At 34.8% G+C, this 27,985-nt stretch overlaps 2 protein-coding genes across 3 annotated transcripts; one reads left to right on the top strand and one right to left on the bottom strand.

Annotated features, from left to right (window-relative positions):
• Positions 1 to 372: 372 nt before the first annotated feature.
• Positions 373 to 14,486, bottom strand: LOC109049313 (epidermal growth factor receptor kinase substrate 8-like protein 1). Its single transcript, XM_042714799.1, has 19 exons — positions 14,409 to 14,486; positions 13,386 to 13,438; positions 11,612 to 11,770; positions 10,259 to 10,408; positions 10,090 to 10,151; positions 8,926 to 9,032; positions 8,794 to 8,852; positions 7,892 to 8,021; positions 7,435 to 7,523; positions 6,419 to 6,493; positions 6,071 to 6,219; positions 5,851 to 5,989; positions 5,049 to 5,107; positions 4,574 to 4,670; positions 3,633 to 3,758; positions 3,433 to 3,553; positions 2,165 to 2,327; positions 1,746 to 1,878; positions 373 to 675 (listed from the first exon to the last, which is right to left on the bottom strand). The coding sequence occupies exons 2-19, from the start codon at positions 13,413 to 13,415 to the stop codon at positions 589 to 591; spliced, it is 1,935 nt and encodes a 644-aa protein (XP_042570733.1). The 5' UTR covers positions 13,416 to 13,438; positions 14,409 to 14,486; the 3' UTR covers positions 373 to 588.
• Positions 14,487 to 15,415: 929 nt separating this feature from the next.
• Positions 15,416 to 27,419, top strand: slc6a16b (solute carrier family 6 member 16b). Of its 2 annotated transcripts, none has more exons than XM_042714798.1 (12): positions 15,416 to 15,569; positions 19,559 to 19,760; positions 19,848 to 20,005; positions 20,859 to 20,979; positions 21,111 to 21,286; positions 22,439 to 22,549; positions 23,175 to 23,416; positions 23,537 to 23,720; positions 24,771 to 24,972; positions 25,140 to 25,299; positions 25,372 to 25,534; positions 26,262 to 27,419. In XM_042714798.1, exons 2-12 carry the CDS (start codon positions 19,559 to 19,561, stop codon positions 26,571 to 26,573), a joined length of 2,031 nt encoding a protein of 676 aa, XP_042570732.1. In that variant the 5' UTR covers positions 15,416 to 15,569; the 3' UTR covers positions 26,574 to 27,419. The 2 variants fall into 2 exon arrangements, with proteins under 2 accessions (XP_042570732.1, XP_042570731.1); XM_042714797.1 differs by lacking the exon at positions 15,416 to 15,569 and adding an exon at positions 18,124 to 18,366.
• The last annotated feature ends 566 nt before the right edge of the window (positions 27,420 to 27,985 follow it).

Raw genomic sequence — 27,985 nt, 5'->3', positions numbered from 1 at the left:
TTTGCTTTGGCAAAGATTTTGGATTGAAGTCCCAAAACAACAAAACTAAAACCAAAAGTTTAATAATTCAATTGGACCCATTAAAACTGGTTAGGCTTTGTGACTTATATTAATGGCATTACTTAGTTAAGTATCACTATTACTATTGCTGTTTTTGTCAAAGTGCATGTTGAGATTGATGGACCTTTAGTATCTTGAGTACTTAACGTTTCTTTTAATGTATTCTAGCACTGGGTAAAGACCTGGCTGGTAACTCAAAGCTTCCAGGTTCAAATCCTAGAGGAGTTATTAATCTGCTATACTTTAGTGAGTTTTAGAGCGGTTAGTTAGTTAGTGTCTGGCGGCCTCTTGAGGAGACAGAGGATTTGCTAGTTTCACGTTTGTGCATTAAATGCATTTATTGAGAATATATTAACCCATATTACACAGAATTTAGAGGTTTGTACATCACTGTGCAGATTTACATTTTACATTTCATGCTGTTAAGCTAAACAGGAAAACAAAACCATCCTTAAAGCAGGTTCCAGTACCGTAAATGATCTCGTGCATATGTATGAGTGTGTATCAGTGTGCACATTCAATAGATCTTCATAAAGTTCCACTCTCTAGATTCAAATCCACCTTCATCTTCTGCTTCTCCATCACCGTCTCCAGCTCTGTGGCTCTGTGAGCGTCCTGAGAGACAGAGAGACAGACGGTTAGCAGATGTTTGTGTGGGAAATGCATGCTGATGCTTTTCAAATATTAAAGTGAGAAGCTTTCTGATCATTTGTCAATGTTTTATAATATGAAATATGATAGCTTAGCCCCTCAGACAATGGTTTCAATATTTTACAGAACTGTTTTAAAGATCTTGACTGCAATATATAGAAAAGAGTGGCACCAGATGGAATTGCAAAAATTATGACTGTGTCAGGGTTAGTATTGCGAACAAAAACAAAAACCATACAAAAATGTGTCACTTAAAATAAATATTAACTGAAATAAAATAATATAAAATGCAATATTAAATGACAAAATGATTTTATTTTGGCTAGCTGTCAGCTGATTTTTAATTAACAAAACAAATAAACTAAAACTAATAATTTTAAATTAGTAAGTACAATATGGATAACCAATAAACTAATAAAAGTGACAAAATAACTAATAAAACTAATAACTAATAATAAAAAAAAAATTACAAAAACTTGAAATTAAAATATAAAAAGAAAATATAATAAAACAAATATATATATATATATATATTATATATATATATATATATATATATATATATATATATATATATATATATATATACTGTAACTATAAATAGTATATCAGTAACAGTATATACACTGGACTGCATGGATTTTAAAATATCAGTTCTACCTTATTGGTATAGCGTTAATGTTTTAACTTTGAATTAAAGGCTTCTAGCTTCTAATCCAGTACTAATCTAATCTAATCTTTTTATTTTAATAAACCGAAATTATCCTGTACATCAGGGGATGTATGTTTACATTTTGTGTTGTGACCTCTGTGACCTTTCAGAATGTTTAGAGCAATTTGTAAAAAAATTATTCAGGAATTATTACATTTGTAAATTTATATTTTTAAATGTATTAGTTTTATTATTCATTTTAAATGGTATTTTTTCATTTTAAATGTTTTCTTTTAGAGCTACAGTTAGAATTATTCCACAATCATTATATGCAGCTTCAAATAAAACAGCAGAGAAGTGTATGAATGTCCGTGTGATGTACCTCTATCTGGGCTCTCTGGACGGTCAGCTGACTGTAGACTCTAGCGCCCTCTTCAGGAATAACAGCGCGCAGCTCTTCTTTATTCAGAGAGAACAGCTGAGCTCCATTCAGAACCCGAAGACACTGGACAGTCCTGCACGCACATCAACAACAGCCATTCACTGACCACAGCTATTACTTCATTATATAAGCACCTCAAAACAGTGTTTGCTATGACCACATAAAGGTGGACTGAAACTAGGATATAGTATTGTCCGAAGAGAAAAAAATGCATCATGTTAATCATACTGTAGTTCATCATACTAAATGAATGCGGATGTGGTTTCTTCCGTTGTTGGTGATATGAGGTGTTACAGGTGGAGTATTATTATTAATAGCTGACTAATTGCTGTTGTAAGTGTGTCCTGTGTGAGACTCACGGTTCACTGAAGCCTTTCTTGCGCAGCCAGTTCTCCACCTCAGCGGGCGGCGAGCTGTAGTCCAGTGGGATGGACGTCTCTGCTGAACGAGGAATCACCAGACGAGGAGACAGATTCTTCCCGCTGGTCAAACGGTGCAGCAGCTCGTCATTCACCTGCATCACTGACACACAACCAGCAAATCAATATGAGCCCTGCCCGTGAGCATCAGATGATATTATAGTATTTATTAATATTTAGAATTAGCTTTCATTTTTACATTTTCAGCAGGTTTATCATTGTTATCCAAAAACATAAAAATACCTAAAATAAAATAAGCATTAACTGAAATAAAATAAAAAATAATAAACTACAGAAATATCAAAACTTTAAAAAAAAGTAGTAAATAAAAATGTATAAATATTATATAGACATAGTAAAAAAAAAAACTGATAAAAATGACAAATCACATAACAAAATTACAAAAATGCAAATTAAAACTAAAAAATTATATATATATATATATATATATATATATATATATATATATATATATATATATATATATATATATATATATATATATATATATATATATTATAGTTTTTTTATTTAGTTTTTTTTTTTTTTTTACTATTGTTGTATAAAAAGTTTTCTTTTCGAGGTAGATTTTTAATGATTCCACAATCATTATTTTAATATTTTCCACTGGTTTATTATTGTTAAATAGAACTAAAACCAAAACCATAAAAGTATAAATTATTTAAAAAAAATCATTAACTGAAACAAAATATATTAAAAAATATTAAACTTGCTTCATTTCAACTAGTTGCCAAAGAAACATTTATTTTCATTTAGTTTAAGCTGAAGTACTAAGATAACGAACTAAAACTGAACGTTATATATAGCTATATAGACGTTTAAAAAATATATAATTTAATTAATTTTAGTTTAAGATTCAATAATTTTGTTATGTGCTTTTTTTGTTTCCTTTTTTTTTTTCTATTTAGCTTTAATTTATTTTTAATTTAAGTTTTAGTAATTTTAGTACTTTGGCTACTTCAGTAAGTTACCAAAGCAACATTTATTTTTTTATTTAAGTTATTCATCTAATATTTATATTTTATTTCAATTACTCAAAATTAATTTTAATAGTTTTAATTGGAGTTCAGAATAACAAACCCATTCATCAAAAGTCTCCATTTGTGCTCCATTGGTGTCTAAGAGAAACTGTTGTGATATTAAGGAGATCTGATATGAGATGCTCAGTTTGATCAGCATGTTTGTACCTTTCTCCGTGTCGTCAGACAGCGATCCGAGGATCATGCTGCGTGGCCGTGTGGTGCTGTGGTCAGAGGTCGCGGTGGACATGCTGGGCAGGGTGTTGAACACTGGTGGAGCAGCAGGAGGCTGAGACAGAGAGCGTAATGTCAGAAGAAGGAGGAGGTGAGAGGTGTTCTGATGTGAGTTTGCTGATGTGAGTTTGTACCTTTGGAGTTTTATGAAGCACAGGGTTGTCGATGTGTGTCACCGGCTCCAGGATGTTAGACGGCACAAATCCCACTTCATTAAACTTATTACGACACTTCCACCAGCGCTTAGATGACTCCACCACCTGGACCACAGACAAATAACAGGAAAATGAAGGTTATTTGTATTATCATAATGTTATGATGATGATATGATATTGCAATATTAAACAGTGAGAGATCATCTTTGTTTTGGCTCAGTTTGGAGGAAAATACACAAATATAGATGTGTGTGTGGGTTTACTGTCATATTTTGGGACAAATTTGCCTCCAGAAGTGAGCTAAATCTGACCAGATTTATTAAAATAAAATAAATAAATGAATGTACATACATTTTATATATAGTTATGTATTTATACATCTGGGGATGCCATAAAAGAAAGAAAGAAAGAAATATATATACTGTATGTATGTGTGAGTCCCAAAGGAAAACATGTTGCATTTTTAGAATAAATTTTTAAGTAAATAATATTATTGTAGAATATCAATAAATATATACTGTTCATTTATTTATTTTTGGATATATATATATATATATATATATATATATATATATATATAAATATAAACAGATAGATAGATATAAATAACATTGTTATTATTATTATTTATTATTATTATTATATTTTATTAAAATAACAGTTATATATCTCCAAAAATAAATACATAATATATCTATCTATCTCTTTATATATATATATATATATATATATATATATATATATATATATATATATATATATATATATATATATATATATAATTTATTGGTCCAATTAATATATAATAAATATATAATTCTGTGATATGTTTATTTTGATAACTACTGTAGATGTGTGTTGTGTGTGTGTGTTGTGTATGTGTGTGTGTGTGTGTGTGTGTGTGTGTGTGTGTGTGTTACCTCTAGTGTCTCTCCGTGAAGTACAGACAGCTCACTGTTGTTCCGTGCAACAAAACCATAACTGCAGCGATATAATTGCCCTTTAACTCCACCATTACTGAGGAGAAGAGACAGAGATGTTTTCTCAGATCGTACATTTAAAAGACATTACAAATACTATTTTTAAAATGCAGTTATAAAATAACCACCTTTGTTTACCGAGATAAAAAGGACAGAAACGTTGGGTCATTAATGAAAAGACAGCGAGAGAGTCACTGAACAAGCCTTTAACAGCACCATTATCACAGCATTCACACAAGTGACAGAAGTGAAACTGCTGCTGGTGGTTAGTGAGAGTCACAGGATGAATGATCCTGTTATTCTTTTGTTATTTGTGTGAACAAACCCTAGTCATACAGTACATACTGAAAACCATGGCTGAAACTGACACATCCCAAACGGTTTGACTGATTCTTCAGATGTGAATCAAACTTACGGTTCGTCTGTAGTCTGAACGGGAGCAGCCTGACGGTCAGACGCGTGAGACGGAGTCAGCTGAGTGTGACAGAGACAATTCATCATGTTAGCAATAACATCACAAACACTAAACACACAATGATCGCATTTATGGGATTTTTATTAGTGTGCTTTTCTTCAGGATGAATTTAATTCTCTTTTTACAATATGTTTTACATGTCACTGTTTGTTTAGCATAACTTATGCAGAAACGGCTAAGAAAATCTGATTACATTTTAATTTAAAGAGGCTAACCAGTATGTGCACAGTTTCTTTTTAAAGAAAAAATTACTTTTATTCAGCAAGGTTGCATTAAACTGATCAAATGTGACAGTCAAGACATTTATAATGTTACAAAAGATTTCTGTTTCAAAGAAGCGCTGTTCTTTTGAACTGTCTATTCATCAAATAATCATAAAAACTAAAATCTATCACTGTTTTAACAAAAATATTGTTCAGCACAACTGTATTCGACATTGATAATAATCAGAAATGTTTCTTGAGCAGCAAATCAGCATATTAGAATAATTTCTGAAGATCATGTGACATTGAAGACAGGAGTAATGATGCTGAAAATTCAGCTTTGATCACAGAAATAAATTACATTTTACAATAGATTACAATACAAAACAGTTATTTTAAACTGTAAAAATATTTCACAATTTTATATGTATTTTTGACCAAAATAAATGGTGCTTTGATGAGTGTAAAAGACTTCTTTCATAAAAAATAAAAAAATCCCAAACTTTTGAATGCTAGTGTACATTATTAGATAATTTTACCTCTACTTTTGAGGTCTCTGCATCTTGTCTGTGTTCTAACTCCACAGGATCGACCCATCCAGCAGCATGTGACCCCGGCGGCTTCCATCCGTCCTGAAACACGAGTGTGTACGGCGCCACAGGGCTCCGCAGAGCAGATCTACATGAAGGTAGCGAGCCATCAGCATGTGCACATATCAAAGGAACACATCTCCAAAAATTACAGTTCTGCACCATGTACCTGTGTTGTGTCCAGTTGGGCCCTAAAGAGACCCATAATGCATTTTCCTGTGCCGTCAGGTTATTCTGTAGCAGAGTCACGGCTCCTTGTGTCATAGCCGGGCTGGACACGGATGCAGCGTAACCAGGACCTCCTGTAGCCTTCACAATCTACAAACACACACAAATACAGGTGAATTATTTGAGTGCGCTTTATTGCTCAATAGACGAACAAGACCTTTCTCCACACAATAGTGTGTAAACATTTGATGAAACACTTGAAACAATGCAGCACAAAACAATGGTCTTTAAAGCTCTGCTGTTTGCACTGGAGAAATATGAGCAAACATATAAATGCACACACATTTACCATTTCGAGTGGTTTGAAGATGTGATGCACAAGCTCCTCTGAGGTCGGGTTGGTGATGGTAAATTTTAACCGTGCCTGTAAAACAAACAATGCACTTATGGAAAATATATGACACCGCACTGCTTAAGAGTTCAGTATTATAGTATTATTAATAGCAGCAATGATTATTAACAGTATTAAAAACAATAAATAACTATATAATATAATATTAGTTATTACTATATTAACTTATTAGCCAATAATAATTAATATTGTAATTATTATAAATACAATTAATATTTAAGTTTTATTGCACTTATATCACATAAGATATAATAAGAAATTATATATATATATATATATATATATATATATATATACCTATATAAATAATTTGCATTAGTTATTTTTTTTAAATAATTTGAAAATACTATATATAGTGTTTAATAGTAATAGTGTTATAGTGTTTATAATTTATATATATTTTTATATATATTTTTATAATAAATAATTTAATAGATAAGTAGAATTTTCTGACTAACATTTTCTGGCAAATAATTAAATACTAAATATAATCTTCTCAAATATAATTAAACGAAATAATTTTATTATTATTATTATTGTGCATAATTAAAAAATAAAATAAATATTAAATTTCAAATTAAGAAATTATCCATTAAATCATTAGGTAATGATTTACAATACAGCTAATTAGTTAACATTAATGAATGCATTAACTCCTATTAACTAACAATGAGCAGTATTTATTCATCTTTGTTAACATTAATTAATAAAAAAACAACTGTTCATTGTTAGTTCATGTTAGGTCCATTAATTAATATTAACAAATATAACTTTGGGTTTTAATAATGTATTAGTAAATGTTGCAATTACTAGATAAATAAATGCTTTTCAAGTATTTTTCATTATTAGTTTATTTAACAAATGGAACCTTATTGTGAAGGGTTACCCATCATTAAAATATTTTTTTCTAATTTACTTATTATTTAATACTGACATGAAGATTCATGACTCACCAACAGGCTGAAGCTGTATTTGAACTTCTGAAAAGTCTCGAGGAACTCTTTCTCAGAAGGCGGTTTGGCTTTAGCTGTGAGCAGATCCTCTATAAAACACAAACACACAACAAACTCTCTAAAACACCGATCACGTGTGCAGTTAACAAGATACAATGAAACCTGAAAGTAAAGATTTCCAGGTGCGTTACGTTCTTGAAATAAATGCAGGCTTGTTTTAAATTGTTTAAGATGATGCAGGTGTGATATTATTTTAACTGAGAGTAACACAGAGTAAATACTGCTGACGGTCTCGTAACACAACACTTTCCCATCAGCTGATGTCCTGAACGCACTAAGAACTGATAACAGGCTCCATCTGCTGATAAGAGCTCACTACAATATGCTCTTTACAGAGCGTTCAGTTCAGTCGTGTTTCAGCATTCAGGTTGGATTTTTCCCACAAGTAGACTCATACCGTCTGCACTTTTCTTCTGGCTTTTCTTCTTCTTTTTGCTTCTTTGGTCGAGGATAATCTGAGCCTCTGCTGACTGCTGCAGCTTTCCGATGAACGCTTCGATATCGTCAAAACAGTGATTAAGCAAGTCCTAGAAATAGAGAGAAACGAGGCGGTTAGTAATAAAAATACATGCAGAGATCCTTGATTTGGTTCTTTTTTCATTTTCAAACTGTTGTTAATGTAAACAGGGATATCAGTGTGATGTCATCGGTCATGTTAATGGTCAAACTGAAGGTCAACTAGAGCGCTGGAAGTTAACAGTCTTATAAAGCTCCACTGACTGATCTAAACATGCTGATCCAACTATACTTTGAGGAGAAAACTGCTGAAAAATGTCCCCAGATGTTTATATATATATATGTGTGTCAAAAGTTTGAAATAATTACATTTTTTTAATGTTTTTTGAAAGCCTCCTATGATGTATTTATCTATACTGTAAAATGCAATTTATTCCTGCATCAAAGTTTTCACATTTCCAGCATCATTACTCCAGTCTTCAGGGTCACATGATCTTCAGAAATCATTCTAATATGCTTCTTTGCTGTTCATGAAACATTTATTGTCATCAGTGATGAAAACAGTTGTGCTGCTTCATATTTTTGTGGAAAATGTGATAAACTAACATTCAAAAGTTCCAATAATATAAATATTAAGAACAAAAACTCATTTAAGCATTGATAATAGTAAGAATAACTGATCATCAGTAATACATGTTAATAACTGAGCACAAATTAAGCATAATAGAATAAATTTATATTAATTGCCTTATATATATATATATATATATATGTGTGTGTGTGTGTGTGTGTGTGTGTAGGTGTATATATATATAAATTTTGTATTTGTTTATATGTACTCACCACTTCCATCTCACCCCTAAGGAATGATTTATCAGGTTGACCGTTCACCAATCCGTTAGCTAGAATTGAGGAAGAGAGTGTTAATTTGTGTCTGTTTATAATCAGTGTTGATTAGTATTGGGTCACACACACCTCTGATGCCCGGGTAGGGTGGAGGAGGTTTGGGTGAGGGTGGATTTGGGGCTTGGGTGTATGGAGGACTTGGGATTCCTGAAATATCCATACCGGACTCTGAGAACCTGAAACACACACATTGACAGGAAAACACTCTCTTTATTCAGAATGAAAGTGTGTGCTCTAGTTCCGCACAATGAGCAGATTCGCAGTAATTCAGTGGGTTTTGTTGTACGTCACGGTGTCTTAAAATGTGATTTAATTGCCGGCACACAATGCCAATGAGTCACTAACAAACACATCAAACATCGTTTAGTTGTATAACTACAAAAAACGCCCATATGAACACACACATGGGAAAAAATCAGGACATTATCTTCCAAATAAAGACTTGGACAATAATGAAACCTTTTTTGAATCAAGTTCATTTACTTAGCTATGAAAATGAGTCACAGTCAAATTTATTTAAAAACTACAAAGTCGAGCAAAGAGCTGTGCATTAAATGACATACCATTTTTTAAATATGAAAATAATTATACTGATTACACATTAACACAAACCCTAAAAGAAAACTGCATTTTTAGAACGAAAAAACATTATTGTATTTATCTATGAATATTTGTATCTGTAAGGGCATCCCTAAAGTGAACTTTTGTCAGATTTTGCTCACTATCAACAATAATTCTGTCCGTAAGGTCTTAGTTAACCCACACATGCTCATTCATAAAAAAAATCTTGCAATGCTAGAAAACACGTTTGGCATTCAGTTTGACATTGAGATGCCTTGAGGTTAGTTCAGCGTGTCTCCTGCTCTAAACACACACACACACACACACACACACACACACACACACACACACACACACACACACACACACACACACACAGCTTCAGTCATTTGTAGCTGATAAGCACATATTCTGTAGCAGATAAAGATAAAACACTGTACCTTACTTGAGTCCTGCTTGTCTTGTAAGTGTTTAGTCCTAAACGTCAGTCAAGCTCGAATGAATCTTTCACTCTGCAAATCTGTCTCTCTCTCCCTATACTCTCAGCCACGCCTTCGTAAGTTATGTAGAAACTGGTTAAACCGGTTTATCTTCTCGCTAACAGGTTGTATTTCTCTACGTTGTGCACACACTGTGGAAATCACAACATTACCTGTCTGTTAAGATCCGTACCTGTTTGCTCTTATTGTGTTATGCGCCACGACTCGCTTGATGTCATCTCTGATGTGCTCTGCCTGAAACATGCAAACAGGTAGAGAGTGATGTCATCAAAGAGGCGGAGTTTCTGCTTGGATAGTCACACCAGTATCACTTGAATCTGAATCAATGAAACTCTTCTCACTTTGACAGATGCACAGCTAAAGAAATACACGCTCGGCCTCTTCTGGGTGCAGCTCTGACTAACCAGCAGAAGAAGAGATGGATCACTGACAGATGGGGAATTTATGCAGTCGCATCGGAGAAGAGATGACACGGCAAACTCCTCCAATTCCTCATTAATGGTCAGTCATGGAACAATCAACACATTTAATAAGCATTCATAAAATAAATATTCTGTACAGTGTGCAATGTTTCACAAACATACAGTTATCCACATTTGAAACTTGTGTGAATTTTTGTTGCATTAGATTAAGTGTCAAATGCTGCAGGATATTTTCTCCTCACTAGCATTATTTTTCCTTCATTATTTTTGAAGTCCCAAAGTCTTGTACTCAGCTAGTGTTTTGCTTTGTGCATAACATTTTAAATGTATGCATTTGGCAGATGCTTTTATCCAAAGAGGCTCATATTGCATTGCACTGCATTTAAGTCAAAGGGATAGTTCACCCAAAATGTACAGTTTGCTGAAAATTTACATTACTTGCTCAACAATGGATGCTCTGCAGTGAATGGGTGCCGTCAGAATGAGAGTCCAAACATCTGATAAAAACACAATAATCCACAAGTAATCCATTCCACACCACTCCAGTCCATCATTTAACGTCTTGTGAAGTCAAAAGCTGCGTGTTTATAGGAAAAAATACATCATTAAGACGTTTTTAACTTTAAACTGCTGCTTCTGGCCAAAATACCATAGTCTATGTGCCATAATAATGTTTTGTCCAGTGAAAAAAAAATCATTTTTGTTTAGATCTGTAAACAGTGCTTGATTTGTGCAGATTTCTCTCCTGATTCAGACAAGATGGCTTTTTTACTGGAGGAAGCATTATTATGGTTCATGGACTCATGGATATTTCAGCAACAGTTTGAAGTTAAAAGCAACTTAACGATGGATTTGTTTCTTACAAACATGCAGCTTTTCACTTCTCAAGACATTAACTGATGGACTGGAGTGGTGTGGATTACTTGTGTTGTTTTTATCAGCTGTTTGGACTCTCATTCTGACGGCACCCATTCATTGCAGAGCATCCATTGCTGAGCAAGTGATGAAATGCTGCATTTCTCCAAATCTGATGAAGAAACAAACTCATCTACATATTGGAAGGCCTGATGGTGAGTCCATTTCCAGCATTTTTAATTCTTAGGTGAATTATTCCTTAATACATATTATCGGTTGCATATGATAAATGCATGCATTACTAAAACTGTAAAGATTTTTGAACCATGCTAGTTTCTGCCTTTGCTGTCTTTCTCATTTGCCCATCTGTTTTAATGGTAGTGCATGTAGTTGCTCTGTTCTGTGTTGTATTCTTACCTGGCTGTTTTTGTCTTTCAGGCTGACTTTATTGGTCTGGACCTCTAGAATCACCTCGGCACTGGACAGCCGATAAGAATCAATGAGAAGCGGAATCTGTAAAAGAGCCTCTTCAACAGTATCCACTCCCTCATCTCCCAAAGAAAAACTCACCAGCCGCTGGATTAAAAAAAAAAGAGCATCAGAGATATCAGGCTGTAAAAAAAGATAAACATAAAACATGGCAACGCACACACAGTTATCAGAATCATGCATGATTTACCTCCTCAACTACCTTTTCTACATCTATCCTAGTTAGTTGATATCAATAATTAACTGTAAATTACCTTTCCAGAATTCCCCAAATTTTGTTATTTCATTAAAATGAGCAAACCCCCCATGCTTTAAATTTAGAATGAAACAGCACTTATTTAACAACTGTAAAATTTCTGAACGAAACTTGATATTTAATGAGGAAAAGTTGTGTGTTTAACATGAGTGCTTGCGATTTGTGCACAATAAGAGGGAACTGATTTCATGCTGACTCATGTTGACATACCAACTACACACACCTCATCACACCCTGTTTCTTCTACAGAAATATCAGGTACTCACTGTCCTTCCGCCCATATAATAGAATCAACTTCCCGTTCATCTAAGAACAACCTCCCAAACTACAGACGTACTGTAGACTGAAGACTTGCTTCTATCAAGAACTAAGTCTTGTCCTCGCTTGTTTATTCCTATTAGGTAGCACATATTTGTTTTGGTTTATTTATTACATTATTTTACTCAGCATAAAAACTCACTGAATACATGTTTGGATATTTTCAACCTCAATCTAGTAGTAGTAAGACGGCCTGTTTAAGTTGTCTTTGCTAAGTTACTATTACTGTTCCTCATACTTTAAATTAGTGATTTGAACAAACCCTTAAAGGAATAGTTCACCCAAAAATGAACATTTGCTGAAAATGTAGTCATCCTCAGGCCATCCAAGATGTAGACGAGTTTGTAACTACATCAAAACAGATTTGAAGAAATTTAGCATTCCATCACTCTATTACCAATGGATGCTCTGCAGTGAATGGGTGCCGTCAGAATGAGAGTCCAAACAGCTGATAAAAACATCACAATAATCCACACCACTCCAGTCCATCAGTTAACATCTTAAGAAGTGAAAAGCTGTGTGTTTGTAAGTAACAAATCCATCAAGACATTTTTAACTTTAAACTGTTGCTTCCGGCCAAAACACGAGTCCATAATCCATAAAAACACTTCCTCCAGTGAAAAAGTACATCTACTGTTGTCTCTCACATGAAAATCCACCCACATATTTGTTTAGAACCATTTTGGACAGTTTTCACTTGTATATGGTTCTTAATCTGTGCAGATTTCTCTCCTGATTCAGACCAGACCACTTTTTCTCTGGAGAAAGCAGTATTATAGAGGATTTAATTTTAACCAGAAGCAATGGTTTTAAATTAAAAGCGCCTTAATAATGGATTTGCTTCTTAAAAATGGGCAGCTTTTCAAACTCAAATACATCTCGGATGGCCTGAGGGTGAGTAAATGTTCAGCAAACATTCAATTTTGGGAGAACTATTCCTTTCATTGAAGGAGGAATTAAAGCCATATCTAGAAAACAAATTATCACTGACTTGAGGGGAGACTCTCTCTCTCTCTCTCTCTCTCTCTCTCTCTCTCTCTCTCTCTCTAAATACCAGACAAGAGGAAACCATGCATACTACCCTAGCAACCACTCAAGCATGCACGGCAAACACTTCATGATACTCACAGTGAGCAGGTATTGAGATATGACCCCCATCAAGATGAGCGACTGTCACACACCTGTGGATCACAACAGATCACAGATCAAATATGTGCATATGTGACGTGGGTGTTCAAATGTGACTGACGTATCGGCGCATAAATAGCTTCAGAACGTGTCATTTTTACACCTTCCCTGTCTCTCTTCTACCGTTCGACCTGTCTGACTGCCTGCAGGCTGGGATTCCTGCGAGATCAAGTTTATAGACACTTTAAGTACCTACATTCTCTTTTACACTGATGCACAGAGAGCGTATGCTTTATTAAGAGGAGTTAATGAAATACAATCAAATTAGCTAAATAAACAACATCTAAAATAAGCATCTATCTGAGCATAGAGAAAGTTAAAAATAAACAGAACGAAACTCTGACTCATTTAAGGAATAGTTCAGCCAAAAATGAACACTTTGTCATCATTTACTCACCCTCATGTTACAAAGGAACACAAAGTAAAATATTAGAATAAAAAGAAAAATCCAATCTTCTACATCACACAAGCCATGTCAAACCAAAAAAAAAAAAAGAAAAACATAAAAATAAAAAGACCATACAAGTCAATGTGTAATATTCCAGTGAGCCAAACTTAAGATCTTGTTTGCTGAAAATGTTGCCCTCCACCAAAACTCACCATTCTCAGTTGCAAATGTATGGATAATATATATATACAGTATGTGTATATATATGCAGCGTGAACATTTTTTACAGCATCTCCTTTTATGTTCCTAAGAAGAAAGTCAGTCATACAGGTTTGGAAAGGCATGTATATGAGTAAATGATGACAGAATGTTAATTGGAATGAACAGTTCCTTTAAGAAATCGCCGTCAATACAATAGACAATAGATAATAGGCAGAAGAGAGACATCAATGAGACACACATAAATAATATGTCAAGCAGCACATCTCTAATCAATGGACAATTCATCTGTAATATCCGTCAAACAACTGTAACAGGAAAATCTTTCAAATTGCATGAGAGTCTCTTATACTCACCTGCGCATTACACTGCTGAAGACGTTTGTCTTCTGAATAGTGTTCTCAAAACTAGATGCATTTTGATAGTGTTTTAACCGCCCAGACATTCCTCTCACTGATAGCAGAAATATGAGATGCAAAAAAATGTCTTGGGTACGTGATCTGACTGGCCTATCTCTATTTCTAAACTTATTTCCACCATTATTGGCTCATTTAGCTAGTGTGATACTGTGTATCTCCTTTACTAAATCAGTTGAAATAGTCAATGCAATCAAAAATAGTTTTGTGGCTTTAAGTCCCTGTAAATAAGCTTTGAGGTCATACATGCAAGATTCAAACTTGATCTTTTAGCAGATATACTGTACTGTATTTCGATTCATTTGAAACATCCCTCAAATACTGGTTATTATGATTAATTCAACATATTACACATACTCTTTATCCAGCACATCATTTGTCCCCAAGACCGTTTTACTAAAGAGAACCGCTTCAAATGACTCTGTGTGAAAGCGGTCCGAACGAATCGAACTGAGTCACGAATCGATTCAGTTTTGCGAAGAACCGACTCAAGATAATTACTAATTCGTGAAGGGTTCATTGGCAGCGCTTTTTTTTTTTAAAATACGGGTCAAGATCACTGATCTATAATATAGAACATATATATAGTCATATATAGATCAGTGGTCTGGATGTCGTAATTGTTCAAATGTATTCTTTGGGAAATATGTTATGTTTCTCTGATTGTTATAAATAATTTGATCATTTTTTTAATTTATATTTTAACATCTCACCATATTTTATCACACTGTTACGCATATGTCATATCATTTCACCTCTATTTAGTCCCACATGCGTTTTCATGAAGTACAAGCTTGTGGGCGGGGCATAGCTGCTGTGTTTTGGTCTGATTGGGCGGTTCTTGCTAGTGATTGACACCTGGAATGTACCTCAACGTGGCAAAATAAACTCCATAGAAATGAACTTTCTGTTCGGTGTTGAAACACACTTCTAAATCAGATGAAATACCAGGACCCCAAAGACCAATAAAACGCGTCGGGACTAAACGCTCATCTACATTTTAAAATACAATTTGTGGAAATGTCTTTGATTTGTGTGTGATCTTCAGAGGAAGAGGAGCTTTTCATAGAGGAGTCTACTACATCATCAAACCTAAAACAGGTAGGTTATAATAAAGGTTGTTGATTATTATTAATATTACTTACTTATTAGTAAATCAGGTGACATTTCCATAGTTTTAGTTAAAAAAGAAAAGTTTTAAAATGGTGTTCAAATTGCATTAGAGAGCCTATGTAGTTTTTATGCTGCTTTTATTAAATTAATCTTAGAACAATCTGAGGCAATTATTAACCCTGGCATGGTTATTTACAATAAATGAGAGTAAAGTTTTGTGTTGTGGTCAGTTGAGTCACTTTGACAGTGAAATAAGATGCAAAGTAACAACAGCGCCACCTGCTGGGAGTGACTTTTACAATCTCTGTGTACAGGTGCTGGTCATATAATTAGAATATCATCAAAAAGTTGATTTATTTCACTAATTCCATTCAAAAAGTGAAACTTGTATATTATATTTATTAATTACATACAGACTGATATATTTCAAATGTTTATTTCTTTTAATTTTGATGTTTATAACTGACAACTAAGGAAAATCCCAATTTGAGTATCTCAGAAAATTAGAATATTGTGAAAAGGTTCGATATTGAAGACACCTGGTGCCACACTCTAATCAGTTAATTAACTCAAAACACCTGCAAAGGCCTTTAAATGGTCTCTCAGTCTAGTTCTGTAGGCTACACAATCATGGGGAAGACTGCTGAATTGACAGTTGTCCAAAAGACTACCCATTGACACCTTGCACAAGGAGGGCAAGACACAAAAGGTCATTGCAAAAGAGGTGGCTGTTCACAGAGCTCTGTGTCCAAAGCACATTAACAGAGAGGCGAAGGGAAGGAAAAGATGTGGTAGAAAAAAAGTGTACAAGCAATAGGGATAAACCACACCCTGGAGAGGACTGTGAAACAAAACCCATTCAAAAAATGTGGGGGAGATTCACAAAGAGTGGACTGCAGCTGGAGTCAGTGCTTCAAGAACCACTACACACAGGATGTATGCAAGACATGGGTTTCAGCTGTCGCATTCCTTGTGTCAAGCCACTCTTGAACAACAGACAGCGTCAGAAGCGTCTCGCTTCAAAAAGGACTGGACTGCTGCTGAGTGGTCCAAAGTTATGTTCTCTGATGAAAGTAAATTTTGCATTTCCTTGGAAATCAGGGTCCCAGAGTCTGGAGAAAGAGAGGAGAGGAACACAATCCACGTTGCTTGAGGTCCAGTGTAAAGTTTCCCACAGTCCAGTGATGGTCTGGGGTGCCATGTCATCTGCTGGTGTTGGTCCACTGTGTTTTCTGAGGTCCAAGGTCAACGCAGCCGTATACCAGGAAGTTTTAGAGCGCTTCATGCTTCCTGGTGCTGACCAACTTTTATGGAGATGCAGATTTCATTTTCCAACAGGACTTGGCACCTGCACACAGTGCCAAAGCTCCCAGTACCTGGTTTAAGGACCATGGTTTCCCTGTTCTTAATTGGCCAGCAAACTTGCATGACCTTAACTCCATAGAAAATCTATGGAGTATTGTTAAGAGGAAGATGTGATATGCCAGACCCAACAATGCAGAAGAGCTGAAGGCCACTGTCAGAGCAACCTGGGCTCTCATAACACCTGAGCAGTGCCACAGACTGATCGACCCCATGCCACGCCGCATTGCTGCAGTAAATTCAGGCAAAAGGAGCCCCAACTAAGTATTGATGCTGTTACATGGCTCATACTTTTCATTTTTATACTTTTTAGTTGGCCAAGATTTCTAAAAATCATTTCTTAGTATTGGTCTTAATTTATATTCTAATTTTCTGAGATACTGAATTTGGGATTTTCCTTGGTTGTCAGTTATAATCATAAAAATTAAAAGAAATAAACATTTTAAATATATCAGTCTGTGTGTAATGAATTAATATAATATACAAGTTTCACTTTTTTTAATAAAATTAATGAAATCAACTTTTTGATGATATTCTAATTATATGACCAGCACCATAAAATAACATCTGGAATTGCATCTTTCATCAACTACCTTAAGAAAACAGCATCAAGAATAATCATGATAAAAATATAAATTCGGCTGATGGTAAACGGTTTCGAATGCGTTGCAAGGAAAAACAAAGGGAAGCTTTGTTGTGTGTATTACGGAAAAAAACGAAGGATAATTAATTTTATTTAATGCATCAATAACGTTGAGCGTTTCTATATAACTTACAACATTAACGTTATATTTAGCCACTGAAATATGTATTTTTCCAGGGGAACCCCGCCTAAGACAAAAACAAAAAACGTGTATTTTCTCCCCGGAACAAGGTTGCCAGGTTTTCACAAGAAAACCCGCCCAATCGCTACTCAAAACTAGAGCAATCGCGTTTCAAGGGGTTCCTCAGTTAAAATTCGCATTCCAGGGGGAAAATATCAGGTTATTGGAGTTGCTTCAAACCCGCGGACATAAAAAACAACCAATTACCCGCTGCAACAGTAGTGTTAAAGTAGCCCAGTTCCACGGGAAACCTATTTGACCTATTTTGTTGCGAAAGCCTGGCAACCCTGGTGGGCGGGGCTTATAACAATGACGCGGGAGGATACTCCCAAATATCTTTCAAAAAATTAGGTTAGAAGAAAGACGAAGAAGAAAAAGATGATGTGTCCAAACCCGCAAAAATAAATGTCTTTCTCTGTCGCTATATACTTTAAATCCCTGTTTCTCTAGTTTGTATTTGTATGGTTCGGCTGGGGAACTCGAGAAGTGGTGTTTTTAAGAGGATTTGAGCCGCACGTGTGAACCGGTGACAGTAGCGCGCTTCTCAAGTCATTAACACGTGCGCACGCCGTTGAGATTCAAAGACAAAAACTACAGCGGTGAGAATTTATTTAATATTATATATTAATATTATTCACTATGTATGCATAGTGAATATTAACAGTAAGCTTTACTATTTTACATGCTGGTTTGGACGCATATTTCATTTTAGTTTCATATGTGAGATGCACTAGCCGGGCTCTTTGAACGCTTAACGTTACTGCTTCTGTAGTGTTAGATCTCACGAAGCAGCTCTTGGTTTAATTTTATCTTGCACTGAAGGACTTATTTATGCATGCATTTATTTCACTGAATAATCGTTTAAGAGCATAAAGTGGCAGTTGGGATATACATCCTGATAAACATTCCAAAAAACAAAAAAAATAAAAAAAAAATCACATAACTTTAAATTTTTGTTATTTGTTTTTTGCTTTTAAATGTGTTTTTAAGGTCTTAAAGAGACAGTAAACTTGAGTTATTTTTGCATTTACCCTGTCTGTGACCTTGAAAGTAGTCTCCAATCTTATTTTGGTCTATTTTAGTTAATTTACCTTCAGTATTGTTCTATTTTGAATCCTTAAACACTTGAATATTGTCATAATTATTAGAATAATTAGTCTTTTGATGATGATAATGCACTTATGAGTAGTATATTAATATACAGTAATATTGTATGGTATAATTTGCACTTCCAAGAAATGTATTAAAAGATTTAAATTTATAAAACGTCATCAGTGTCTCCATATAATAACCGGTATTGCTAAAAATATTCATAATTGTGCAGATGTTAGAAATTAAAAACAGCAAACAACATCGAGATGCAATTGAGTTCGCTTTAAAGTTTGTTTAGTGTGTGTTCACTTATAAAACGCAAACTGATATCTGGGGAAAACGGCCTGATTGATTTCATTAGCAGATCTGTTTTTAAAACCCATATCCAGTATTTACAGACGACTGGAAAGATTATGTAAATTCACACATTAGGCCGTATTCACATGATTGCTCTAATGCTGTTCCTTAGTTTGATCGTGTAGTAATTACTCCATCATTTGTTTGGATTGATTACTCAAACGGAAGTGAACTTGAATAGCCGTCAGGCTCGAAGCAGCACACGATTGAGCAGTTTTATGACTGAACTGGGAAGATAAGATCGATTTTTAATAGCTGTATGTCTTATAATAATGATAAATCCGCCGTGGCTTTATGTGTGATTTGTTTGAACGGGCAAACAAGCGTCTGGTTCTCTCTCAGATGACGTCAGAGAAGCCGCCGTTGCCTGCGGATGGCCAGCGGGACGAGTCTGAAGCAGGTTTAGAGGTGGAGCAGGTCGCGCTGGAAGCGGCCCGAGATGGCTGGGACAGTAAGGTGGAATACTTCCTCGCTCAGGTGGGATTCAGTGTGGGATTGGGAAACGTTTGGAGGTTCCCATACCTTTGCCACCAGAACGGAGGAGGTGAGTGAGGAGGAGATGGATTTGATTGGATGCAAACGATATCCAGGCTTGCTTTTGATTTATAATTGTCATATTGCTGTCTTTTAGGAGCGTTCATCTTGCTGTATGTGTTGTTGATGGGGCTGGTCGGTGTGCCGTTGTTTTTTCTGGAGCTGGCGGCGGGTCAGAGCATCAGACAGGGCAGCATCGGCGTCTGGAGGCACATTTCTCCGAAGCTTGTTGGTATTGGCTACTCCAGCTGTGTGGTGAGCAATATTATGTTTTATTGGTCAGTTGCACTGGTGCATAATACAGAAACTGAGCTTTTTTTAAAATCTGACTGCACAAAATTATTACAAAAATTGAATTAAAGTACCCCTGCAGTCAGTAATTTTATTGCTAAATGGCATATTATTATGTCATAATGACACATTTAAGCTTTTTTTTTTCCTGTGAAAATTATTCTTCATTCCATAAAATGGCTAAAATATAATTAAACACCTTTACCTCTTTTAATACTGGTGGCCTTAGTTTCATATATATATATATATATATATATATATATATATATATATATATATATATATATATACCCTATATTATATATATATATATATATATAGTACCTTTAAAAAAATGAAATAAAATCATATTGCGTATACAATCTCACAGCATTATTTATGCAATTGTAAATGCATTCAAAAACAAAGTATTGTCTAATTATTGTTATCAACAAAATCCCTGAAAATGTATTTATTTTTTTTAGTGCACACTCCTAACGTACAGCATTAAAGTTTTACTTTTTCAGGTCTTAAAAGCCTTAAATTTGACTTTAAAAAATGCTGTTGTAATGCAATTTATGTATCGCTCTCTGCAGTGTCAGACGATTAATGTATCGTAAGAAAACAGGAGCTGTTTCAGATTTAATTTTTGAGACTGAGTCTTTGGTACACTGCAGTTTTAAGGAGATTGCTTAGCAATGGTGTCGACTGATGAATTTGCAAATGGTTTGCCTTTAAGCATATTAAAAACACCAGATAGACACACAAAAAAACTTGATTCTGACAATGCTAATTTATTCTTTAAAACATTGTTTTCCCTTCTCCTTTTATTTCCCAGGTGTGTTTCTTTGTAGCTCTGTATTATAACGTCATCATTGGTTGGAGTATTTTTTACTTGGGAAGTTCTTTCCAGTATCCTCTACCATGGGAAAACTGTCCGACAGAAGGGAACGACACCGGTAAGGATTAGGAGTTTGTGTAATGCAATATAAAACAAGTAATTTTCACTTGTGAGATTAGATATGAAGAACTGATGCCAGAAATGTGACTTATGTTTATATGGAGATGCATTTCTTGTTTTTGCTCATAGTGAAGGAATGTGCCGCCAGCTCTCCCACAGCGTATTTCTGGTACCGTAAAGCTCTGGATATCACCGATTCCATTGATGAAACCGGAGAGTTCAACCCCATCATCACTGGATGTCTGCTGGCCGCTTGGGTCATCGTTGGTCTGGCCATGTACAAGGGCATCAAATCGACCGGCAAGGTACTTGGAGTTTGTGTCTTTGTCGAAAAAAAAAAAAAAAAAAAAAAAAAAAAAAAAAAAAAAAAATATATATATATATATATATATATATATATATATACATATACCGTATATATATATATATATATATATATATATATATAGTACAGGTCAAAAGTTTGGAAAAATTTACTATTTTTAATGTTTTTGAAAGACAGTCTCTTCTGCTCACCAAGCCTGCATTTATTTTGATCAAAAATACAGAAAAAACAGTAATATTGTGAAATATTATTACAACTTAAATAATAGTTTTCTATTTGAATATACGTTAAAAAATAATTTATTCCTGTGATGCAAAGCTGAATTTTCAGCATCATTACTCCAGCCTTCAGTGTCACATGTATCCTTCACAAATCATTTTAGAAATCTTCTAATATTCTGATTTATTATGGAGTGTTGGAAAAACAGTTCTGCTGTCTAATATATTTGATGAATAAAAGGTTAAAAAGAACTGCATAAAAAAAAAAATTCTAATAATATATATTCTAATAATATATTTTCTTTACTATCACTTTTTATCAATTTAACACATCCTTGCTGAATAAAAGTATTGATTTTATTTTTAAAAAAAGAAAGAAAAAAAAAATACTGACCCCAAATTACTGACCAGTAGTGTATATTTGTTATTACAAAAATTTATATTTTAAAAACATAGCTTCTTTTTTTTTTTTTTTTACTTTTTATTCATCAAAGTATCCTAAAAAAGTATCACGTTCTGAAAAAATATTAAGCAGTAGAACTGTTTCCAACTTTGATAATGAATCATCATATTAGAATGATTTCTAAAGGATCATGTGATAATGATCCTAAAAATTCAGCTTTGCATCACAGCAATAAATGATAATTTAAAGTATAATAAATTTAAAAACTATTATTTTAAGTTGTAATAATATTTCACAATATTACTGTTTTTTCTGTATTTTTGATCAAATAAATGCAGGCTTGATGAGCAGAAGAAACTTCTTTCAAAAACATTAAAAATAGTAATGTTTCCAAACTTTTGACCTGTACTGTGTGTGTGTATATATATGTATATATGTGTATATGTATATATGTGTACTGTGTGTTGTAATTTGATTATTGATGGTATTAATCAGTAATGGTTGTGTGTAGGTGATGTATTTCTCCTCCGTGTTTCCGTACGTGGTGCTGCTGTGTTTCCTGATCAGAGGGGTGACGCTGGACGGGGCGTCCGAGGGCATTAAATTCATGTTTTACCCCAGGGTATGTAGATAATCGCATGACTTTTTAAGCTGCATGTTGAGTTGAGGTTCAGAATATGGGAAAATTTATTAATTAGACAGCATAGTCCATAAATAAAATCAGCGAAATGATGTCTTCTCTCAGTATTTTCATGTTATATGCACTGAAAAAAACTGGTGTAGAAATAGTTTTCACTAATTGCTAGTAAATTTCACAAACATTTACAAATAAATGGCCAGTAACACACTGAATTTAAGGCGAAACTTAAAACTGAAATCGTTTTTTCTTTCTAAACTTTAAATTTTTTTAAATTTTTTTAATTTTAGTAATTTTGCCTTCAGAGCACATTTTCTAAAATGTATTTAGCTTTATTTTTAGTTATTTAGTTAACTTATTTTAGTTGCCAACATTTCTCATTTCTTGTTTGTTTTTTCATCTAATATTTATCATTTATTTCAGCTTTATTTCAGTTACTTATAAATGTTTTTAACAGTTTCAGTTTTTAGTTAACAATAATAACATGACTCAAAATGAATCTGTTTTTCTTATATAATCGTGTAATATGTTTAGTGTAACTGATGCTGTTCACAGTCAGATTCCCAAAGTGAGTTTGAAGTAAAGGTCTGTTGTGGTTGATTTCTGTCAGCTGGAGATCTGGGCTGATGTTCAGGTGTGGCGTCAGGCGGCGACTCAGGTCTTCTTCGCTCTGGGTTTGGGTTTCGGTTCTGTGATCGCATATTCTTCTTACAACCCGCGGAACAACAACTGCCATCGAGACGCGTTCACCGTGTCTGGCGTCAACTTCATGACGTCTGTACTGGCCACTCTGGTGGTGTTTGCGGTGCTGGGCTTCAGAGCCAAAACCATTGCCACAGAGTGTGTTAAACGGTCAGTAAAAATGATTTGTGAATGTTTGATCTTAAAACATATTATAATGCCTGAAGTACCTTATATGTATATTTTCCAGAAGCGTTATGATGTTTATCTGTATGTTTGTGTATGTTGCAGTAACGTGAAGGCCGTGTTAGAAGCGATGTCCAGCACTCCGCTCCCTGACCTCCTCATCAATGCATCAGATGTGGAGAGCATCACATTGAACGAGTATGAGGACTGGTACATGATTCAGGGTCAGCAGCTGAATATCGCCGGTTACAACATCACCGCCTGCAGCCTGGAGGACGAGCTGAAACAGGTACGGAACAGAACTAGAAGCTTTTTATTTTCTGAAGAAAACGTGAGTGATGCAAAACTTTCTTTGCTATTGCATTGCTTGATGTTTTGGGTGGTTGCTAGGGTACTGCTTTATTTTGAGTGGTTGTTAGGTTACTGGAATGTTTTAGGTGGTTGTTAGAGCATAATTGGAATGTTTTAGATGGTTTGCTGGGGTATTGCTTTGTTTTGGGTGGTTGCTAGGTTATTGGAATGTTTTGGGTGGTTGCTAGGCTATTGGAATGTTTTGGGTGGTTGCTAGGGTATTATTGGAATGTTTTGTGCTTGCTTGGGTATTCATTTGTTTTGGGTGGTTGCTAGGCTATTGGAATGTTTTGGTGGTTGCTGGGGTATTCATTTGTTTTGGGTGGTTGCTAGGGTATTATTGGAATGTTTTGTGCTTGCTGGGGTATTGCTTTGTTTTTGAGTGGTTGCTAGGTTATTGAATTTTTTTGGGTGGTTGCTAGGTTATTGGAATGTTTTGGGTGGTTGCTAGGGTATTATTGGAATGTTTTGTGCTTGCTGGGGTATTGCTTTGTTTTTGAGTGGTTGCTAGGTTATTGAAATGTTTTGGGTGGTTGCTAGGTTATTGGAATGTTTTTGAGTGGTTGCTAGGTTATTGGAATGTATTGGTGGTTGCTAGGGTATTATTGGAATGTTTTTGAGTGGTTGCTAGGTTATTGGAATGTTTTGGGTGGTTGCTAGGGTATTATTGGAATGTTTTGGGTGGTTGCTGGGGTATTGGAATGTTTTGGGTGGTTGCTAGGGTATTGGAATGTTTTGGGTGCTTGCTGGGGTATTGCTTTGTTTTTGAGTGGTTGCTGGTTTATTGGAATGTTTTGGGTGGTTGCTAGGCAATTATTGGAATGTTTTGGGTGGTTGCTGGTTTATTGGAATGTTTTGGGTGGTTGCTAGGCAATTATTGGAATGTTTTGGGTGGTTGCAAGGTCTAAAATATGAATATATCTGTAGTTATGCTCAGTTCCCTAGTATTTCTTTGGGTTTAGAATGACTCTATCTCTTTCTCTCTCAGGGTGTGGAGGGAACCGGTTTAGCGTTCATAGCGTTCACTGAAGCCATGACGCTGTTTCCTGGGAGTCCGTTCTGGTCGGCGCTGTTCTTCCTCATGCTGCTCAATCTGGGTTTGTCCACCATGTTCGGCACCATGGCTGGAATACTGACCCCGCTGACGGACACCTTTAAGACCCTGCGTAACCACAAACTCCTCTTTACAGGTAACACTCCCATCCGTTCTGTTGCTCTTTGTTAATGTATATTTGGGTTTATCTTTGAAATGTGTCTGTCTCTTGGTTTTAATCAGTTCTGTTGTGTTTTGCGTGTACGCATCACCCTGTGATTGGTCTGTCTGATCATTATTTTGTATTTTTCCCATCTCTCCCAGCATGCAGCTGTGTGGTGGGCTTTCTGATTGGTCTCACATTCACTCAGCGCTGTGGAAACTACTTTGTGACAATGTTTGATGACTATTCCGCCACACTTCCCCTCATCATCGTCGTCATCTTTCAGACCATCAGCGTGGCCTGGGTTTATGGAGCAGACAGGTATCACAGACTCTCTGAGTGCGAGCTCAGTGTGTTTTTTAATGTGCATAAACACAATGTATTTTAACACAGGTTTTTGGAGGACCTGAAGCGGATGTTGGATCGGCCGGTTCCTGTGGTGTACAAGTACTTGTGGAAATACGTGTGTCCGGCTGCTATGCTGGGGCTCTTGGGTGCCAGTCTGCTAAAGATGATCTTAGAGCGTCCCACATACACCGCCTGGAACAGAGAAAAGGTAAAATCACATGTGTGCTCTTGCAAGTAAACCTTTACTTTAAACTTTGACCGTATCAAGCCTGCTGTATCATTTGATGTGCAGATTTCAGGGTTGTGGTTCTTGTGTTTTTTTGCAATGAAATCTGATGTTTTTTTTTTAATAAAGTAAACATAAGAGTAACTTTGATATTGTTAGTAATATTTCAAGACTGAAGCAACTTTGGGTTACTTTATTATCCATCATTGTTTTAGTAAAATTATTCAAATGCGAGTATCAAATATGATCATCAGGCTTTTGAGGAATGTTTATTCGTAATCAAAAAAACACATTTAAATATCATCTCATTATATGTTTTGAAACTAAAGAGATTTGATCGTAATGCTAAGCATTAAAATATCGTCTCACTAAGACATATTGGGAGATATAGAACTACAACTAATATTTATATGCATTTTATCCAAGTAGTCTGCTATACAGTTGTAAAGATCAGTCAGAGCTTTACCCTAATTTTTGTCCATATAAATATCAGCGTCTGCACCAAATTGTATATTTTTACTCCATTTTCATCATACTGTATTAACCATAAAAGACTGTCAAATATGATACTCAATAAGAAAAAACACATGCATTTTTTATGTCTAAATGCTCTGTTTTATTATTACTATTATTATTTTTCTGACTGCTATTTTATATATCAGGTTTTACAGAGTTAATTAACATTGCTCTTTCCAAAATTTTCTCCCAGGCATCTAAAGAAAATCTGCCTTATCCTGACTGGGCTCTTGCTGTCCTGAGCGCGCTCATCATTGTCGCGTTTCTTCCTGTTCCTATCGGATACATACATTTCCTTCTCCTGGAACGTCTCGGCCAGTCTCCGGCAGACGCTGAGGCGGGATACGTGCCGTGTGCCACCACAGACATAGACCTGACCCCTCTCGGCACGTTACCTCCTTCAGGAGATGACCCCAATTCATTTCCCCCTTTGCTTCATGAAAACCATGGCTCTTGTTTGCAGAATGGCCACATTGAACACTTCGAATCAAGTAGTGAATTATGAGAAAAAACTATGTTAGAGTTTACAAACATCTGAAAAGGATCTATTTAAATCAAGACTGTTTTATTATCGTACTTTCCTGTTGGGAACAATCATTTCTATCTGTGCTTACCGGCACAAAAATAACTGGTTTTGGGTGTTAGTTCATCACAAAAAAGAAAACTGTAATCAATTTTACTCAAAACATCACAGATGATCTGATGAAACTGGCCATTTGTACAGGGTGCTCTTTTCCATTTAACGGTAGTTGATATCTGTTGAGCTCCGAAATGAATTTTGCATTATATTCCAAGCCTTTGTGAAAGTCTTGGCTTCTCAAATCTCAGTTTTACATCTCCCTTTAAACCTGTTACATGTGAAAACTCTTTATATGCGGCTGATGACAGTTTCCAGTGAACTGTGGCTTTAAGTACAGCATACAGGTGAACGCTGAACAACAAAGCAACACTATAGTCACCCGTTACAACCGTCGAATCAGTTGGTAACAGATGGTTCTGCCTCTTCAGTCATCTGACGAGGTTATTTTCTCACGTTTTATTTTCTTGTTCATGGGTTTGACCCATACGCCTGTTTCACACTGCAAGCCTGAGCTTCACTGCTACACATTTCTTCACAAAAACAACTCTAAATTTGTTTTTAGAGGTTGGTTCAGTTATAAACTTGAATGTTTTGAAAGTTTATCGCGGGGATTTTCGCATGTAAATGATAAACAACAAAAACAGCTCCAATCATGTCGTTTCAGTCATACTTCGAAATAGAACGTGCTGCTTAATGTTTTTTAAATATTACACCATACTTGAACCCAACCTGAATAATTAAAAACAAGATTAAATGGGTAAGTCTTCTACACACATTTTTGATTCTTAATTTTCTTTTCTGACACACTACAATACGATTCTACAGGTTCATTAATAATGGCTTTTCTGACCACTAGAGCATCAAAGGGTTAATGTCGGTCCATTCTGATGTGTTCTGTGTTTAGTGTCATCATTTAAATGAGTGTAAAGTGGTACATTGTGTGTCTAAAAGACCATTTGAATCATTAAATAATCACCCATAATTGAGACCTGGACAAATCCAGAGTCTTAGACCTACGACATTTCTTTGTGAGGAAAAAATGCATTTGGATTTTTTTTTTAACTTTGTTCTCTTTTATTTTATTTTATTTTATTTTTTATTTTATTTTATTTTATTTATTTATTTTATTTTATTTTATTTTATTTTATTTTATTTTATTTTATTTATTCATTAATAAGAGACATTTTTATTTTATTATTTTATTTTATTTTATTTTATTTTATGCACCAACCACAGCCATAAAAAAAAAAAGACAACATTTTTTAAATTTGCTTCCGGTCATAGTTTGTATGTGACATGATTTCTTACGAAGTATTTTAACACCGCATTTTCAGAAC

Source organism: Cyprinus carpio, chromosome A24 (genome assembly GCF_018340385.1).
Source record: "Cyprinus carpio isolate SPL01 chromosome A24, ASM1834038v1, whole genome shotgun sequence".
NCBI classification, from domain to species: domain Eukaryota; kingdom Metazoa; phylum Chordata; class Actinopteri; order Cypriniformes; family Cyprinidae; genus Cyprinus; species Cyprinus carpio.
This window is presented reverse-complemented; position numbering and strand designations above follow the sequence as displayed.